General features: G+C 45.9%; 1 protein-coding gene across 2 annotated transcripts in view; it reads right to left on the bottom strand.

The window, feature by feature from the left end:
• The window catches only part of LOC115085956 (zinc finger protein OZF-like), a 28,762-nt gene extending 10,477 nt beyond the window's left edge, over positions 1-18,285 (bottom strand). Inside the window, exons 1-3 of one of the 2 annotated variants that reach the window (XM_029592525.1) lie at positions 16,737-18,285; positions 9,442-9,568; positions 741-860 (exon numbers count right to left, since the gene is read on the bottom strand). In XM_029592525.1, the coding sequence (XP_029448385.1) occupies positions 741-860; positions 9,442-9,568; positions 16,737-17,486 (997 nt within the window). In that variant the 5' untranslated portion in view covers positions 17,487-18,285. The remainder of the gene's footprint in view (positions 1-740; positions 861-9,441; positions 9,569-16,736) is intronic. The other variant, XM_029592526.1, reaches the window with a different exon arrangement.
• Between the last annotated feature and the right edge of the window lie 437 nt (positions 18,286-18,722).

Genomic DNA, 18,722 nt, shown 5'->3' with positions numbered 1-18,722 from the left:
CAAATTGGAGGGGATCTGCCAGCCAGTTGGAGTGATGGGAATATAAGCCTTTATGTATAATGGTCAGGGATTTAAAGAGGATGCGGGAGGGAATAGGGAGCCAGTGTAGGTCCTTCAGTATAGGGGAAATATGGTCATATTTGTGAGCGTTGGAGAGGGTTCTGGCTACAGTGTTCTGTAGCATTTGGAGGGGCTTTAAGGAGGAGTAGGGTAGGCCAAGAAAGAGGGAGTTACAGTAATCCATCTTGGATGCCAGTGTAGCCTGGACGACAGTGCGAAAGTCACTAGCGTGAAGGAGAGGTTTCAGGTTTTTTTAAGACTTTGAGTTTGAAGAAACCCTCTTTGAGTATGGCACTGATATGCTTTTTGAAGTTCAGTTGTTGGTCGATTAGGACCCCCAGGTTCCTTGCACAGGGCTGTGCATGAGGAATCTTGATAGCAGAGTCAATTGTGAGTGTGGGATTGGTAGGGGGGTGATGGGATATGAGGAGGAGTTCAGTTTTGGCAGTGTTTAGAGCAAGGTGGAGGTTGATAAGTAAGGAGTTGATGGCAGCAAGATGGTTTCCCCAGGATTCAAGGGTGTCAGATAGGGAGCCTTGAATGGGTATGAACTGCAGAGGAGCTTGTGAAGGGGTATGAACTGCAGAAGAGCTTGTGCAGGGGTCTCTGCAGTTCCCAGCTGCTCCTTCCACTCCTCATCTCAGCAGTTTTACCCCGGTCCCTCTTATTCCTGCACTCACCTGAGCAGCTGCTTCTCCCAGTTTCTCTTTCCTCCGATCCCGGCTCCTCCCTGATGTACGGCTCCTCCCCTCGTTCAATGTGGGAGATAATATCAGGGGTGACGGGCGGAAAGCCTGCTCCTGGGGGAAGAACACAGAGCATTAGGTTTCCCACAGTCACTCAGTACTTCGCACACGATATTATTGTTACTTTGTGCTGAAGACGTATTTTTGGGGAAGGTGCTGTGTATTGTAACAGGAAAGGAAATAATTTGCAGGGAAGTGCCAGGAGAAGGTCATTTTGTTAGCAAGGCAAAGTTTCTAGATTGTGTTACTTATTTAAGGGAGAAGGTTGCTATTTAAATTTACAAACTCCCAGCTTTGCTCTCGGCACTCTCTCGCCTCCCTGTTTCTCTGCTCTTTTTCCGATCTCCAGTCCCCAGCCGGTGCTGGGAAGCAGCCAGGAGAGGAGTGGGAGGAATTGTGTCTCAGCACGATGCCACCTCTCCTGCCTCCCGCGGCTCTTAGGTTCACCTGAGCAGACTCGGCAGGGAGACAAAATGCACTTTAAAAAGAGCCTCCTCACGCGGCAGACTGCTCAGCTGAGCTGAAGATGGGAGGGGAGGGACACACACCTGGGGTCCTTTCTCTTCTTCTGCTGGCTCTCTCGCTTTGCTGTCTGGCCCTGAGTGGGAGCAGGCTGTATTTTAGCTGCTAGGTTTCCAAGGTTATCTTTAGTTCAGATTGCCATTAATCCATCCCACAGTGTTATCTAGAGCAGTGGTTCTCAACCTTTTTTCTGTCGGGACACACCTGACAGATGGTTCTCACATGTGTGACACACTGAACACATGACCATCATAAGGCTAAATGTAAACATATACTCTGAATCTACAGGATCCACCCTGACCCCCCCCAACAATGGCTACAGAACAGAACTAGGACATTCCCCATTCAATTTACCATACAAAAAAGATATTTCTGGTGCCATCTCAGTAACAGCAACATAAACACTCTTTCCTACCAGGTGCAATAGCCCTCCTTATGAAAAAAACAGTAATTTACCACCAATGCATGTTCTATTGAGAAAACACAACAAATAATATTGATACAAAAGCCTACATGCTAGTAAAATACTTCACCTCTGTCACACACATAGAATTGACCTTCACTAAGACCACAAATTACAAATATGGAAACAGAAACGGGAATGGAAACCCAAAAAAGCCACTCTGCATTCTATGCAAAACAGAAATATAGCACCTAACAGACTTCCAGGATCTGCAATAATGTACACAAACTAATGCGCACAAAGTTACACCTGCATTATGGACCTCAAACAGTAACAACCCTACCTATGAAAAGGCAGCACTGCAAAAATTACACCAGGCCCTAAACACCAAATCACCTCCTATTAGGAAAACAGAACAAGCCAAGTTGCTATAGATCCCTACCAAGAAACTATAAGCTTGCAGAACACCCTTAGCTGGGTCACACACGCAGTACACAGACAGACCCTCACCAAATACAGAATAAAGTGACCATAAAGCTAATGTTTTTGTTTTTGCGTTGTTGCACTGCATACAGAGTTTGGCTTCTTGCTGTTTCTAGTTCAGTTTTTGTCTCCACATTTCTATTTATACATTCCTCGAGAAATACAAAATAATTCTAAAGCTAGAATATAATAAATGTTTCAAAACAACTGATAAATAGAATAACATCCAATCATTAAAAATTTTCAAAATTATTAAAAATTCTCCAAACACCAATAAAATATTTCTAACAGCAGACACATCACATAATACCCAATAATTAAAATGGCAGTTAATCAAGAAAGATAAACTTAAAAAGCCACCTTTACTTACCCTCTCCAGTAACTCTCCTACTCCTTTCCCTTGTAGGCCAATAGCACTCACCAGAAGCAGCAAGGGCTGCTGAAGCTCTGTCCTCACATTCTTCTTCTTTAGGGCCCATGACTAGTCTATTTCTCACTCACTCTCTCTCTCACACACACACACTTTCTCTCTCACACACCAATCTCTCTTTCTCTCTTTCACACACCAGTCACCTCCCTATCCAATCTTTCTCTCACACATGTCACCTACTTGACCAGTGTCTCTTTCTCTCACACACACCAGTCATCTCCCTGACCAATATCTTTCTCTCCCTCAAACACAAACACAGTCACCTCCCTGACCAATGTCTCTTTCTCTCTCTCTCTCACACACACACACACACCAGTCACCTCCCTGACCAATCTCTCTTTCTCTCTCTCTCACACACACCAGTCACCTCCCTGAACAATCTCTCTTTCACCAGTCACGTCCCTGACCAATCTCTTTCTCTCACACACACCAATGACTTTCCTAGCAGTATCATGCTCTCACACGTTTTCTCTCTTACTTACACACACACACACAGACACATTCTCTCTTATACTTACACACATGCTGGATCACTCTCTCTGTCTCACTCACTCACCCCCACCCACAGCACACATGGCAGCTATAACACAAGGTAGCCGGTATGCTGCTATTAAAAGCAGAGTCCTGACAGGCTAGAAACTGCAGCAGGAATTACCTCACTGCCCTGCAGTGGTAAGAAGGCAGCACTCAGCTGATTGCTTGTGCTGCTATCACGGCACAGAGCAGTCAGCCTAGAATGTAATTCTATGCTTTTTCTTCTCCCCACCCCAGCCTTTTATTTTATTTTTTGCAGTTTGATTATTATTATTTTTGTTTTCTTGCTGGTGAGAGAAGGGGAGGTCAGAGCCGGGGGGGGAGGGGGGTAGCGGCACCGGCACCATACTCCTGCAGCCCCTAGCAAAGTGGCCAGCCAGCAACGATCTTCAGGTCCGGGTCCGGGTCCAGGTCCGGGCAGCTGATGGACGACTTTCTCCAGCAACCGCACGGCAGGAAATCCCAGCAGCCACATTCTCAGCTGACTGCTCTGTGCCGCGATGATCGCAAGTCTGGCAAACTGCTGAGTGTAGCGGGGCCCTGGAGAGCCTTGGGATGCAATTTCTGCAGCAGCAGCATGCATGGCCTTTTCTTCTTCCTGCATGCCCGGTAAACATCACTTCCTCTTCCGGACCACAGGGGCGGGAAGAAGAAAAGGTCATGTTCCTGTTGCCGGCTTCCACAAACACTGCTGCCGTTCCCCTCGGGGCTTGAATGTGCTGATAGCCCAAGCAGGAACGGCAGTAGTGCTTGTCTCGCTGAGGTGAGGGGGGGGGGGGGGGGGAGGAGAGCAGCGGGTGCGCGACACAACGGTTGAGAACCACTGATCTAGACAAATCTGGCCAAGCCAATTTGCTGATACTGAGTATTGCTATTTAGACAATGTCAAAAGATTCCCAATTCTTTCATGTGATGGAAAGCTGCATTAAAATTTTACTTTAGAGGTTAAACCTGTTGCATCTAGAATTTACCTCAACCAGAGAGATAGTGAATGCTCTTCAAGGGGCTCTGCTCAAACAAATGGTAATGGAAACCACAAGGGGAGGGTGTGATACTCGATCTAGTGATAATATCTCTAATGTTCAGGCAGGGGCTCACCTGAGCACCAGTGATCATCAAAAGGTATGGTTCAATTTTGTAAACAGGATACAGAGAAGTCACATGAAGATCTGAGTTATGAATTTCAAAAATACAGACTTTGTCAAAATGGGGACATACATGGAAGAAGAACTGGAAGACTGGGAGAAAATGGGTGAGGTAGAACAACACTGGGCCAAGTTAAAAGGAGCTATTACAAAGGCAACAAATCTATATGTTAGAAAAGTAAACAGGAGTAAGAGGAAAAAAACCCCAATCTGGTTCTATGAGGAGGTGGCTGAAAACATAAAGGCAAAAAGAACAGCGTTCAAGAAATAAAAGGATCCCCAAAAAAAAGGAACACAGGAAGAGTATCTGTTAAAACTGAGGGAGACGAAGAAAGAAATAAGGAAAGCCAAAGAGGTAAAGCAAGGTGACAAAATATTTTTCAGATATATCAGAGAAAGGATGGAGGCCAGAAGTGGTAAAGTGAAACTGGAAGGCGACGAGGAACAGTGTGTGGAGGGAAACAAAGAAATGGCAGAAATATTAAATACTTCACTTCGGTGTTCACTGAAGAAACTCTGGAGAAGGACCGTTGCTGACTGACAAGACCGTAGATGGGCATGGAGCAGACAAAACTCCATTTACAGAAGAGAATGTATGGGAGGAGCTCGGCAAACAAAGTGGACAAGGCCATGGGGCCAATGAGTTACATCCCAGGATACTGAGGGAGCTCAGAGATGTGCTGGTGGGTCCATTGTAGGACCTGTTCAATAGATCCCTGGAAACGGGAGTGGCGTATGGGATTGGAGAAGAGCGGTGGTGGTCCCACTTTACAAGATTGATAGCAGAGCGGAGGCTGGAAACTACAGACCGGTCAGCCTCACCTCGGTGGTGGGGAAGTTAATGGAGTCTCTGCTGAAGGAAAGGATAGTGAACTATCTACAATCTGATGGGTTGCTGGACCTGAGGCAGCATGGATTTACAAAGGGAAGGTCCTGTCAGACAAATCTGATTTTTTTGATTGGGAGACTAGAGAACTGGATTGAGGAAGAGCATGCAATGTCATCTACTTGGATTTCAGCAAAGCTTTTGATATAGTCCTGTACAGGCAGCTTGTGAATAAAATGAGGAGCTTTGGAGTGAGCTCCAAGGTGGTGGCATGTAATGGTACATGAAGAGAGAATGGTATTAATTGGAGTGCCACAGGGATTGGTGCTGGGATCGGTTTTGCTCAATATTTTTGTGAGCGACCTTGAGGAAGGGTTAGAAGGTAAACTTTGTCTATTTGCGGATGATACCAAAATCTGTAACAGAGTGAACACGCGTGAAGGAGTAGAGAGCAGGAAAAGGGATTTAAGAAAGATTGGTCAAGGATTTGGCAGCTGGAATTCAATGCCAAGAAGTTCAGAGTTACGCATCTGAGATGCGGTAATCCAAAATAGCTGTATGTGATGGGGGATGAAAGATTGATGTGCATAGACCAAGAGAGGGATCTTAGGGTAATAGTATCTGGTGATCTGAAGATGGCGAAGCAATGTGACAAGGCAATCACTAAAGCGAGAAGAGTGCTGGGCTGACCAGAGAAAGGAGTTAACCAGTAAGAAAAAGGAGGTGATAATGCCCTTGTACGGGTCCATGGTAATACCTCTCCTGGAGTACTGTGTTCAGTGCTGGACCCTGTATCTCAAAAAGAATAGAGACAGGATGGAAGAGGTCCAGAGAAGGGTGACCAAAATGATGTGGGGTCTGTATCAGAAGACCTATGAGGAGAGGCTGAAGGACATGAATATGTGTACTCTGGAAGAGAGGGGGTGCAGGGGAAATATTATACAGATCTTCAGCTACCTAAAAGTTTTTAATGATGCACAAACTTTGAACCTTTTCTGTTGTAAAGAAAACAATAGAACTAGGGATCATGAAATGAAACTCCAGGGCGGATGCCTCAGAACCAACATCAGAAATTATTTCTTCACGGAGAGGGTGGTGAATGCCTGGGAATGCCCTTCCGGAGGAGGTGGTGAAGACTGAAAACAGCCACAGAAATCAAAGGGGCATGGCATAAACACTATGGATCTCTGAAAGCTAGAGGACGGAAATGAGAAAAGCATTTGTGAGGTAACTTGCTGGTGAGGTGCTTACTACCCTTAGCAGAAAGCATGGGAGTAACCTGCAAAAGTGGCAGTTACTATCTTAAGAAGCTTGGTGGGCAGACTGGATGGATCATTTGGTCCTTTTCTATCATCATTTCTATGTTTCTATGTAGCCGCTCAACTGGTGCGGCTAACTCTGGTCGTGCCGTAGAGTATATTCAGTAGTGCGGCTGCGGCGCTGAATATCCCCATAAATTAGCTGGATATCTATATCCAGCTAACTTAACTAGCTGCTCTACAGCTGAATATCAGCCCAGGTGTTGACAAAATAACGTTGTTTCAGGTCAATAAATGACTAATTGATTCAGAGGTGCTGCTGGAACTGTCCCATGTCAGCGGCCAGCCCTTGGTTCCAGAATTGATGCTGAAGGACGATACTCATCCCCGTTAGTGCTTCAGTTCTATTCTGATCTTCAATTGTTTCACACCTTTCGAGGTGTGGTACAACCTGTAAACATTACAATAGCAATAATACAAAAACGCCAATTACAATAACATAGCAAACATAATACAAACAATCCTATAAAACATGATGAAGTTAATCATAAAAATATAACATTCAAAAATTAAGCTGGATTTGTGTTTTTATCTTTTCCCCCTTTAGGGGGGTCTGCTGCACCATACAATTCCCCCCCCCCCATACATAACAGCCTCACGGATCATCAAGCCAGGGGTCTTGTTGGTTGCTGTTTGAGTCCAATCTCCCGTCACCTCTTGTCGTTGAAGCAGAGAGAATGATGGAGTTGCATCAACAATATGAAGGCTTATTGGTTAAGGGTAGTAACCACCACACCAGCAAGTTATCCCATGCACTCTTTTCTTCATTTCCATCCTCTCACATTTAGGGATCTGCAGTGTTTATCCCATACCCCTTTGAAATCTTTGACTGATTTAGTCTTCACCACCTCCTCCAGAAGGGCATTCCAGGCATCCACCACCGTCTCCGTGAAGAAATATTTCCTGACATTGGTTTTGAGTCTTCCTCCCTGGAGTTTCATTACATGCCCCCTAGTTCTATTGACTTCTTTCCAATGGAAAAGGTTTGTCGATTGTGCTTCATTAAAACCTTTCAGGTATCTGAAGGTCTGTATCTCCTCCCTGCACCTCCTCTCTTTCAGAGTATACATATTTAAGAACACCACCATTTTTGTTGCCTTTCTCTGCACCGCCTCCATCCTGCCTCTCCCTTTTGAGATACGGTCTCCAGAACTGAACACAATACTCCAGGTGAGGCCTCACCAATGACTTGTACAAAGGGATTATCACCTTCTTTTTCTTACTGGTTATTCCTCTCTCTATGCAGCCCAGCATTCTTCTGGCTTTAGGTGTTGCTGGTCTTCAGATCGCTAGACACTATCACTATCAGGAGTGATCTTAGTAAATATTTCTTTACAGAAAGGATGGTGGAAGTGTGGAGATTGTGGAGACAAAAACAGTATCTGAAATCAAGAAAGCATGGGATAAATACTGGGGATCTCTAAAGAAGTGATGGGAATTATAATGCTAAATTATTTTGATGGATAGGCTAACTGGATGGGCCATACGGTCTTTTTCTGCTGTCATGTTTCTATGTTTCTGTTGTGTCTGTCGTTGCCCAATGGCCTCTCTCCGCCCTCCTTACCTCTCTGGCGCCTCCCTCTCCGTCCGCGGGAAGACTGGCTACCGCAGTGTTCTCCTGCCACTTGTCCTTGGGCGTTCCCGGACCGGCTCGATGCTGCAACCGCCATGTTTCCTGGAGGCCTAGGGGCGCGCGCGCGGTGCGGCCCCGATTGAAGTACCGGCATTGGAGCGAACCTCAGGAGCATCCCCCGAAGATGACGTTACCCGCGACGGATATTTAAGGTCTTGGAAATTGCTAACACATCGAGTTAGCAAGGACATGTATTGACAACGGACTCACCTTGTCTGTCTAAGCTACTCTGCTTCCTCGGATTTACCAGAGGTACCCACTCCTCGGGGGCCACGCTCTCTCGTTTTTTTCAGGTGACAGTCTGGAACCGGTACTCGCTCCTCAAGGGCCCTCATCCCAGACTTACTTCGTATACTCTTCTGCCTGGAAGTCTTCACTACCAACTATCTCAGCTACATCAGCGAGTTACCATCGTTCTCTCTGAGCTTTCCCTGGAACCAGGTACTCAATCCTCGAGGCCCTATACTTTCCAGCTCCTGGGCTTCACTGGGACATTGTGTGAGTGTTACATCTGCATAACCTGCCTACTCACTATATCTCAGTCTCTCTTCAGCTCAGCCTCCAGGGATCGCTGTTCCAGTATCTGAGGGACTACAGCCCAGCCGGGCACTTCCAGCTCACTACTACCACCTCTGGTGGTTCCATATACTATTTAATAAAAGAACTAGCGTGTGTCTGTCTCCTAACTCTGAGCCTGACCGGTGGTCCCTCTTGGGATCTTCCCCAGGGGCGTGGTCATCTGCCACTGGTCCAAGGATCCACCCTCAACTATCTAATTGCTCCTCCCATCAGGCATCAGATCAATAACAGATTGCTAACTCCAAGCAGACTGTTAACTCCGAACCTAACAGTTTCTATTTTGCTCTCTCTTGTCAATTTCCAAATCTCTATGTTGTGGCATGATCTCCCCTTTGGTATTTGCTGTGAATTAAACTACTTGAATTTTACTTTGAACGCACAAAGACTTAGATGTTCAGCCAGGCCTTTAAGAGTTGATCCTTGGTTAGGCCACAATGGTCTTCATAGTATTAGGATTCTTGATTCTAGGGACTGTTGGTATGAGCTTTCTGTATTATTTCAACTTAGAATTGTTTTACTGTACTTGGCTTGGTTGAATTGTATTTATGTTTATGTATGCATGTTGTCCTTTTATTTTTATTTTTAACTATTCTGTATGCCATATCAAATAAGTAAATAACAATAATATTTACAGCTGCAGGAAGCAAATGATCAATTTCTCACCTTTTTTTTACCAGCTGATATCAGGAATCCCTCAGATTCAGAACTGTCTTTTTCATGATGGGCATGGGCCTCTAATAAAATGTGAAATTCTTCCTTACCCAGTGAGATCACAGTCTCATAATTCTCCTTCATCACATCCTGGTAAAGCTTCTTCTGCCATTCTTCTAAATCCTCCCACTCCTCCTGGGAGAAATAGACGGCGATGTCCTCGAAGGTTACTGGGACCTGAAACACAAACCCTTCCAGACTCAGCACCTCCTCCATCAGGAGAACTCCCAGCTCTGGGGCTCAGCCGGGCTGGGGGAGATTTCCATGTGGCAATCACTTTGAAAATTGACCTCAGAATGTACAAAATAATACCAAATACTAACAACCCACTGCACCCTCAGCCATCTCTGTCACCCCTCTACAGACAATCTCGTCCTAGTAGCCAGGAACCCATAGCTGTGTTTGTAAAGAGAGGGCAGGAAGCTTTCCATTATTGTTCTCATCTAACTATAATGAAGAGGAAAGTTAAGTTCATGATCTAAGTAATCAGGAAATAAGGTCAACTTTATTTAATGATTGTTCTTCCATTAATCGACGTCTTGAGTTGTTTGAGAACAGGTGAAGGAGTTCTTTTAATCTCCGTCTGTTGAATTTTCCTAGATCCCCCCTGATTGGCCCTGAAGAATTAGTTAAAACATATTTAAAGGAGATTCTTGGTATGTCTGAAGATCATTTACCTATTTTTACCAAGATGTATTATGTTCCTGTTAAAAGGGGGGGGGGGTCTAGGGGGTGAATGCTTTCTGCCCTACCCCTCAAAGTGTTTATTAAGTTAGATGGAAACTATTTTTCATTCTATGAACCTAGTCAGATGTAAGATTTCCGTAAACCCTACATGTACTCACTTACTCATAGGCACTTACTCATAGGCACTTACTCATAGGCACTTACTCATAGGCATGGACCGAGGCAACTGTTACCTCCTCGCCCTACTCGACATCTCAGCTGCCTTTGATACCATCAACCATAACCTCCTCATCAACCGGCTATCCGAAATAGGCATCTCAGGCCTAGCCCTACTATGGTTTAAATCCTACTTATCTAACAGAAAGTTCTCCGTCAAGATAGGAAACGCCAACTCCACACTCTATCCCTTGTCTCAAGGTGTCCCACAAGGCTCCTCCCTCTCCTCCACCCTTTTCAACATTTATCTCACACCTCTATGTCAGCTCCTCACAGACCTCGGCCTCAAATTCTACCTCTATGCAGATGACGTTCAAATCGTCATTCCCATTCACAACTCTCTCTCAGATGCCCTTGCCTTCTGGAACACATGTCTTGCCAACATCAATGACTTCCTCACCAACATCCACCTCGCTCTAAACTCCTCCAAAACAGAGCTGCTCCTTATCTCTCCTCACCTCCCTCCCAAACCACCGATCTCCAACGATCCAGCTTTCAACGTCATAACACCCCAACCCACAGTAAGAGACCTTGGGGTTATCATAGATCAACAACTCAATCTCAAAAAACAGATCAACTCCATCCTCAAAGAAGGTTTCTTCAAGCTTCACATCCTGAAGAAACTCAGACCCCTCCTCCACTATCATGACTTCCGCACCGTCGTCCAAGCCACCCTTTCCTCAAAGCTGGACTACTGTAATGCCCTCTTCCTTGGCCTACCCTCCTCCACCACCAAGCCCTTACAAATGCTCCAGAATGCCATCGCCAGGGTCATCACCAACTCAAGGAAAGCTGATCACATTACCCCAATACTCAAAGAACTCCACTGGCTCCCCATCGCATCCCGAATTCTCTTCAAAATTCTAATCATAGTGCACAAGTCCATCCACTCGCACAATTCCAATTGGTTGGATGAACCCTTTCGTCCTATACGCACTGAACGACCCACTCGCACTGTCAACAAAGGCACCCTCTCCATTCCCCCTTTGAAAAAAGCCCACCTCTCCTCTACTAGGGACCGTGCACTATCCATTGCAGGCCCTAAACAATGGAACACCCTCCCTACCACTCTCAGGCTAGAGCCATGTTACGCCAAGTTCAGAAAAAAACTTAAAACATGGCTCTTCCGACAAGCCTACCCTGATTAAGTACACCGACTTCTGCAAGTATCTTGCCTACGCCTTGTATATTCCTGTAAATAGTCCGTTGCAGTTTTTATTTATTGCTTTAATTCCTCCACCTCCTGCTCTTTGTATACTCCTCCTTGTTCGCCCTCCCTGTTCATTGTAATTTCTACCTTTAAAGTTACATTGTAAACCGGTATGATGTATGCATACTAATACCGGTATATAAAAGTTTTTAAATAAATAAAAATAAATGTACTCCTTAGCTTCAAGCCCGCTGGAATGTGGAACTGGTAATTTATCAGCAGTCATTCTTGATTGTTATTTTCCTTTGAAGAGATATGTCCCATTGGGTTCTCCACCTCACCAATTTTATGGTTATGTAATTAACATTGCAGTTTAAACTATTTCTTCACAATGTATATTTTTTGCCTCTTAGTTTTCTTGCATGTTGCTTGTAATTACATTTGTGAAATGTTATAAATAAAGAGAAGAAAAAAAAAGAGGAAAGTTGCCCCACACTCCAGCATCACCAGCACACAAATTGAGCTCCAGCCCTCTCCTGCTCAGCCCCTCTCTCTGAATGGGAATTGAGCTCTAGCCCCCTTTCACTGTACTCTCCTGCTCTGTCCCACTCTCTCCTGCTCTGCTCCTCTCTCCCTGTATTATCCAATCCACACTCTACCTCCACTCGTAGAAACTGATCTCCACCCCCACCCCACAGTCAATCCACTCTCTACTACCATGCAGTGCACCAGAGCTCAGCGTGCACTCTCTACTACCTTGCAGTGCACCAGAGCTCAGCGTGCACTCTCTACTACCTCGCAGTGCACCAGAGCTCAGCGTGCACTCTCTACTACCTCACAGTGCACCAGAGCTCAGCGTGCACTCTCTACTACCACGCAGTGCACCAGAGCTCAGCGTGCACTCTCTACTACCTCGCAGTGCACCAGAGCTCGGCGTGCACTCTCTACTACCTTGCAGTGCACCAGAGCTCGGCATGCACTCTCCACTACCTCGCAGTGCACCAGAGCTCAGCGTGCACTCTCTACTACCACGCTAGGGCTAGGGATTGAGTGAAACTGATGAGGTTGGAGCTCTGAGGAAGCTTGTAGTCTGTGGAGGCTTTTGGGGTCTGGTGACTGTGAATGTGAAGCAGCTGGGGGTCAGGGGGCATCAGTGTGAGATGGCTGAGGGTTTGGTGAGCATGAGTGTGAGGTGGCTGGAGGTCTGGGGAGCACAAGCATGTGGTGGCTGGGGATCTGCGGGGGTGTGAATGTGAGGATGCTAGGGCTTATGGTCTGGGGGGTTGTAAGGCTACTGGGACTGGGGATCTGGAGGGGCGTTGAGAATGAGACTGTTTGGGATAGGGATGGGAATAAAAAGGGACGAGGCTCTCATCTCTATGCTGCTCCTTATCCCCCCTTGACCTCTCCACTAGGCTCTCATCATGGAAAGCGAGAAAGAGAGAAACTGAGAAAGAGACTGAGCCTGAGAGACGCAGAGAAAGAGAGACTGAGAGACAGATTGAGAGACCAAGAGAGAGACTAAACCTGAGAGAGAGCTTGAGAGTCTGAGACTGAGATAAAAATTGAGAGACAGAGAGAAAATGAAAGTGAGAGAGACTAACTCCTGAGGAAACTTGATTGGTATGACAATTTGAATATGTGTTGCCAAATTAATACAAAGTGTTTAAAATACAAGCGACCCATGGAAAAGTAGCCTGCCTCCAATACCAGTGCCACACAGGCAGGCTACTTTTCCATGGGCCACCCTGTAAAAGGAATATTTGTGAAAAAATATAAAAGTTAGAACAGTATAATAAAACAGGATAAGATAATAATGAGAACAATTCTAGGTTCTGGTGTTGGTCCATATCGCATCTAATCAGATCATATTTATGGCCTAATGGCAGGATTCAGCATATTTTGCGGCTGTAACTGCCGAGGTGAATATTCTAAAAACATTTAGACAGATAACTTCTTATCCGGCTATAATTTATCTGGATAAAAAGGGGGTGCGCCAGGGAGGGGCAGAGATATCTGACTAACCTAGTCGAATATAGAGTATATCCAGCTAGGTTAGCTGGGTAACTATAAACCTTCTTTAGAGCAGGTCTAACGTTAGCCAGCCTCATGTGGCCGGATCACTTATTACTTTCCAGATATCCGGGTAAGAGTCACTGTGAGTATTAATAAAATTTAAACAAATCCAAGGGTCCAAGGCTCCCAATCTTATCTCTAAAACATACTGTCTCGCCCAAACATTACCGGGCTGCCTCTCCCACCACAGCCTTTCACCATTTTAATTTAGAAAATTGCAAACACGACTCCCTCCCCCCCCCCAGACTTTGAAACCATCCCCCAGGCTCAAATGAATAGTTGGCCCCCACCCCGGACCCTCCCACCCCCTCGGCGGCACAAAACATCCCCGTCAGGAGCGAGGGTCGCTTAAAGTTTGGCCGTAAAAGTAAATGTGAACATTATCTTCTGTCCACCCAGCCTTCACAATGTATTTGATGCGTTTCCCTTGTTGCACTGCCAGCCTGGGTTCTGAGGTAATACTGCTTAGTTTAGATTTTCTGTAGGATATAAAAGACCTTTGCTCCAAGAGGTCATTAAGGCTGTTTGATTGTACTGCATTTCTTGAGTGGACATTGTCTGTTTAGCCTTTATTTTGTCAAAGCATTACTTCCTCTTTTTTTTTTTTTTTTTTTAGTCCCTTTGATGGAAAACAGCCTGGAACAGTTTATAGCTTGGAGGGATTTTCAGTTTTAAAAAAAAGGGCTCTCAGTTCCTTTAGCCACCTTGTTTGCTTCCTTCAATTCACCTGTCATCCCAGACGTTCCTCACAGCTGTGACATTTACCAGAACGTGTGTAGTTAAATTACTAAGTCCATCTGATTACCTGAAGCTGGATCAAAGGGTTAACTGGCTGTTTAGCGGTGCAAGCAAGGACGAACCATGTTTGCTGAGACCACATACTGAGCAGGTCCTGTTTTGTGTGTCCATGGGAGTCAGGGCTTTGGACTGGGGAACCAAGCAAGTTTTGCTTGTGCTAGGGTGCCTGCTCTCCTGCCTGAGCCCCGCCTGCTCACAAGACAGGCAGAATACACCTGCTAGCCTGCTGAGCTGCTGAGACTTACCTGTCCACTTATCCGGACCGATCTGGCATGGATGATAAGAAAGCTGGATTGCTACAGAACCCAGATACAGAATAAGTGACCCCAAACTAGAAACAGAATCATGCAGACAAAAACCGAACTGGAAACCCCATGAAGCCAGACTCTGCATGCAGTGCAACACCGGAGAAACAGAAACAGAAATGCATTTCCTCCTGTGCTGTGCAAAATACAAAAATATCAGAAATGCACACGTCCCAGAGATGACAGAGAAAATAAAAGACTTCCCCAAAAGAATGAGCAGGAAAGTCTCTGTATAATCCTAGGGGAAAGAGGAGAAACAGCAGCTATAGCAGCAAAATACGTGGCAGCCAGGGCTGGATTTAAAATGCAGGTGCCATAGGCACTGGGAGGGGGACCCTAATCCCGTTTTCCTCTAAAAATCATTGTAGGGTGCAAGGGGGGAGGGGACGTCCTCCTTCCCCCAGAAATCGCTGCAGGGGGCGGAGCTCGTGTCTATAAAGTCCCCACTCCCCATGGTTGTCGGTGTCGCATCTCCCCTCATTCTTGGGCCTACCAACGATTTCCTCTTTATTCAGCCACACGGTTCTTCCAAGAGCTTCAGTTACACTCTGGGCAGGGTCAGCAGGCCCGCTCACAGAACCTGTGGTACTCTGCCCCTCGCACTGTAACAGGAAACCCGTGCTGGGGCAGGAGGCTCAGCTGCCGCAGGGTCTGAGCACACGTGCTGGCTTCACAGGCCCTACGCTGAGTTTAACTGAAGTTCTTGGTGCAGCAGTATGGCTGGATAAAGAGGAAACTGTCCGCAGGCCTGGATTAGGGTTGCCAACAGAAAGTCTCCAGATTTTCAGGACAGGTTGATCCAGTCCTGGATTTATTCACCTGCATGCAAGTACTTATAGTCTTGCTTTTCTTAGGGAATGCAATAGGGAAATCAGAATAAATCTCAGCATGCCATGGGGTTAAACCAGGACTGGATCAACCTGTCCTGAAAGTCTGGAGCCAATTGGCAACCCTAGCCTGGATGGCAGCAAATTTGGCAATGCTCTGGACCTATCATATCTGGTTCCTATCCCTAAATCTGGGCCTGGCTGTATTCTGCCACCAGACCAGAACCATAATCTGATTGGGACCAATAGGGACCAGCACCAGAACCTGGGAATTGACCTTATTATTGCCCTTTTTATACCCTGTAATTTTACCTTTCTGATATTATCATTATTTTGTAAATATTTTCCCTTATATTTAACTACTTTGGAAGAAATGTTGTAACAGCGCACACAGATTTTAAGACAAGTAGTTACATACTTTGTACCAGTTTTCAAAGGGCTGTCTCTTTAAAAATTATCCCGCCAAAGCTATCCACACACAATTGAGGGTGCTTCTTTGTGAGAGAGGGAGTCTGTGTGTGTGTGTGTGTGTGTGTGTGTGAGAGAGGGAGAGGGAGCCTATGTGTAGGGGGGTGAGCAAGAGAGGGAGCCAACGTGCAGGGGTGTGTGAGAGAGAGACATTGGTAGCCTGTGTGAGGGTGTATGCGAGAGAAAGGGAGCCTGTGAAGGTATATGTGCAAGAGAGAGAGGGAGCCTGTACAAGGGTGTGTGTGAGAGAGAGGGAGCCTGTATGAGAGTGTGTGTGGTATGCATGCGAGAGAGGGGGAGTCTGTATGAGGGGGGGTGTATGTATACTAGAGAGATGGAGTCTTTGTATGTGTGTGAGAAAGAGAGAGACGAACAGAGAGAGTACTGAGAGAGGGGGTCAAACTCTGGGAGTGAAGATAGAGTGGAAAGGGTTGAGCCTAGAGAGGGAGAGGAGAGATAGTAGCAGGTGGAGAAGTGGGGGACTGAGAGGGCAAAGTAAAAGGCGACTGGACAGGAGAACAGGGAGAGAGGGTGGAAGAGAACTCTCACAGTGAACTTCTAGGGAAATTCTGCTCAAAATATTTAAAACTCTGCATCTTTAAGTAATCACTTTTTTTCTGTATTTCATTTTAAATGTATTACTTAAAGACTGTCATGTATATTGTGTTATTTTGACCAATATAAAATATATGCAGAATTTTAAATTTTTGTGCGCAGAATTTTAAAATTTTTTGGCACAGAATTCCCCCAGGAGTATATGACGTTTAGGTTACAAATACATGGTTCTCTTTTTTTTTTTTTTGGTAGAAAACATTTACCTTAGCTGGAAACTGAAGGGAAAGCTGGATACCATACTTGAAAAGCTCCGTGCGGTAAGGGAGCATTGCATTTTGACTTTCTGTAACATGGGGCAAGAACTCCGGAAACAATAGGTTTGATCCCTTATAGTCTCTGCCTTGTTTACATGCCGATATTACTTTGGACTTATCTGCAAAGTTTAGAATTCCCGTCACTGCTGGCCGAGGCCTCTTATCTTCTCGTAGGATGCCCACTCTGTGTGCCCATTCTACTTTCAGTGGTATGTTCTCATTTCTTAAGCCCAGTTTACGTGGGATCCATTTTTCAAATATTTGAAATAATTCTTGATCTTTAGCAGTCGCTGGTAGGCCTGTCAATCTGCTATTGTTCCTTCTTCCATGATTGCCTCGGTCTTCAACCCTTCCCCACGATCTTACGTTCTGGGCTTCCAGTGTTTTTATTCTCACTTGGAGAGCCTCGGTTAGGTCCTCTTGCCCCGCTAGGCGGTTTTCTAGTTCTGTAATTTTAATGACGTGCTGGATTAGCCCCGCTTTCATTTCAGCCACTGAAGACTGCAACTTGAATATCTTATCTTCCAACACTGCAGCTACACTTTGGGAGATCTCTTTAATAACTTCTTCCGGAAGTCTTAGAAGATTCGGTTCAAGTTGCAGTGTCACCTTATTGGCAGGGGCCTTCCTCTTTTCTCCTGTGCTTCTTTCGGTCTTTGCTGGGATGTCACCATAACTTTTGTGCGCAAATGTATCCATGCTCAGGCACGAGAATCAAACAAAAGATTAACAAAATTGCTGAAACTGAAACAAGAGTGCAAATGCGGTTATGATGGGGCTTCAAAGGGGACCTCTCTTTCCAGACCTTACAGTCGACTGCTTCTTCACAGGAAATTTACTGACAATCCACCATGTCTTCTGTCAGTTCTACAGCTCTACTGCCTCTATCGCTGGATCTCAGGGCTTTCACATAGAACGCCCTTTGTGGGGCTCTTCTTGGCTTCTGGGCCCAGGGTGGTAATCAGTGGGGGTGTGGAAAATTATCCCAAACCTCCCAAGGCTGACTGTGTCATCAAAGACAGCAGAGGAGGTGTCTAGCTAGAGCTGAGCACTGCCTACTGCTCCCTTTACCCCACTGCTGCTGCTTTTGTTATTGTGTCTCCACCCTTCAAGTAGCTTCCGGGCCTAGGCTGACGTCAGAGGGGGGTGGGGCCCCCAATCCTCGCAGACCTCACAAGGCTGGCACAGTCTGCAGCTCTCTGCCTCTTTGCTCCTACTGAGTGCTTCCTATGTCTAACAGATCTACAGAAAGGTTAAGTGGCAGTTGCTGTAAACTGGGGGCAGTCTCCTACCTGAGCAGAAGCTCCTGCAGGCATTTTCCTCTCTGCTTTTGCTACTTTCAGGATTAGAAATTAATTGGGGGCTGGAGAAGAGCTGAGGGTTTGCCTCTTGCAGTGCTGGGGGAGGGAGCTCCAGCGGGAAGGCTGCAGGAGAGAAAGTCTCTTTCTCCTTTTCCTTGCCTGGCTCTTCCCCTAGAAGCAGAGGAGCTCCTCCTCCTCCTGTCAGGCGCAGGCTGATGACGACAGGAGGTGGGAGGGGGAGGGGGAGCTGTAAGCTGAGAGCTGGTAGGAAGCTGCTGGGACTCAGACAGGCAAAGCTGCCAGTGACCCAGTTCCGGAGGGGGCACACGGTAATGCCAATCCTGGATTTCTGACAAACCCTTACTCTTGCTTTCTGGTACCTGCAGCGATGATCCCGAAAGCTAGTCAAGAAATGTATTAATAAAAAGGTATCACCTTATATATTATTTGTTATATTTACTTCTGTGCATTCAAATGGCAGCGGCAGGGACTACAAATACCCAATGTACTGGAATGCAAGTTCAAAACCAAGAGCCGGCTGTCTCCCTTCTAAAACTGCATTTCTTGGCAGCGCAGCATAATCTTAAGGGAGTTTTCCTTAAGCATGAGAACATAAGACTTGCCGTACTGAGTC

The sequence above is a fragment of the Rhinatrema bivittatum genome, chromosome 2 (genome assembly GCF_901001135.1).
Source record: "Rhinatrema bivittatum chromosome 2, aRhiBiv1.1, whole genome shotgun sequence".
In the NCBI taxonomy this organism is placed as follows: Eukaryota; Metazoa; Chordata; class Amphibia; order Gymnophiona; family Rhinatrematidae; genus Rhinatrema; species Rhinatrema bivittatum.
The sequence above is the reverse complement of the archived record's forward strand: the minus strand, read 5'-3'. Positions and strand labels throughout refer to the sequence as shown.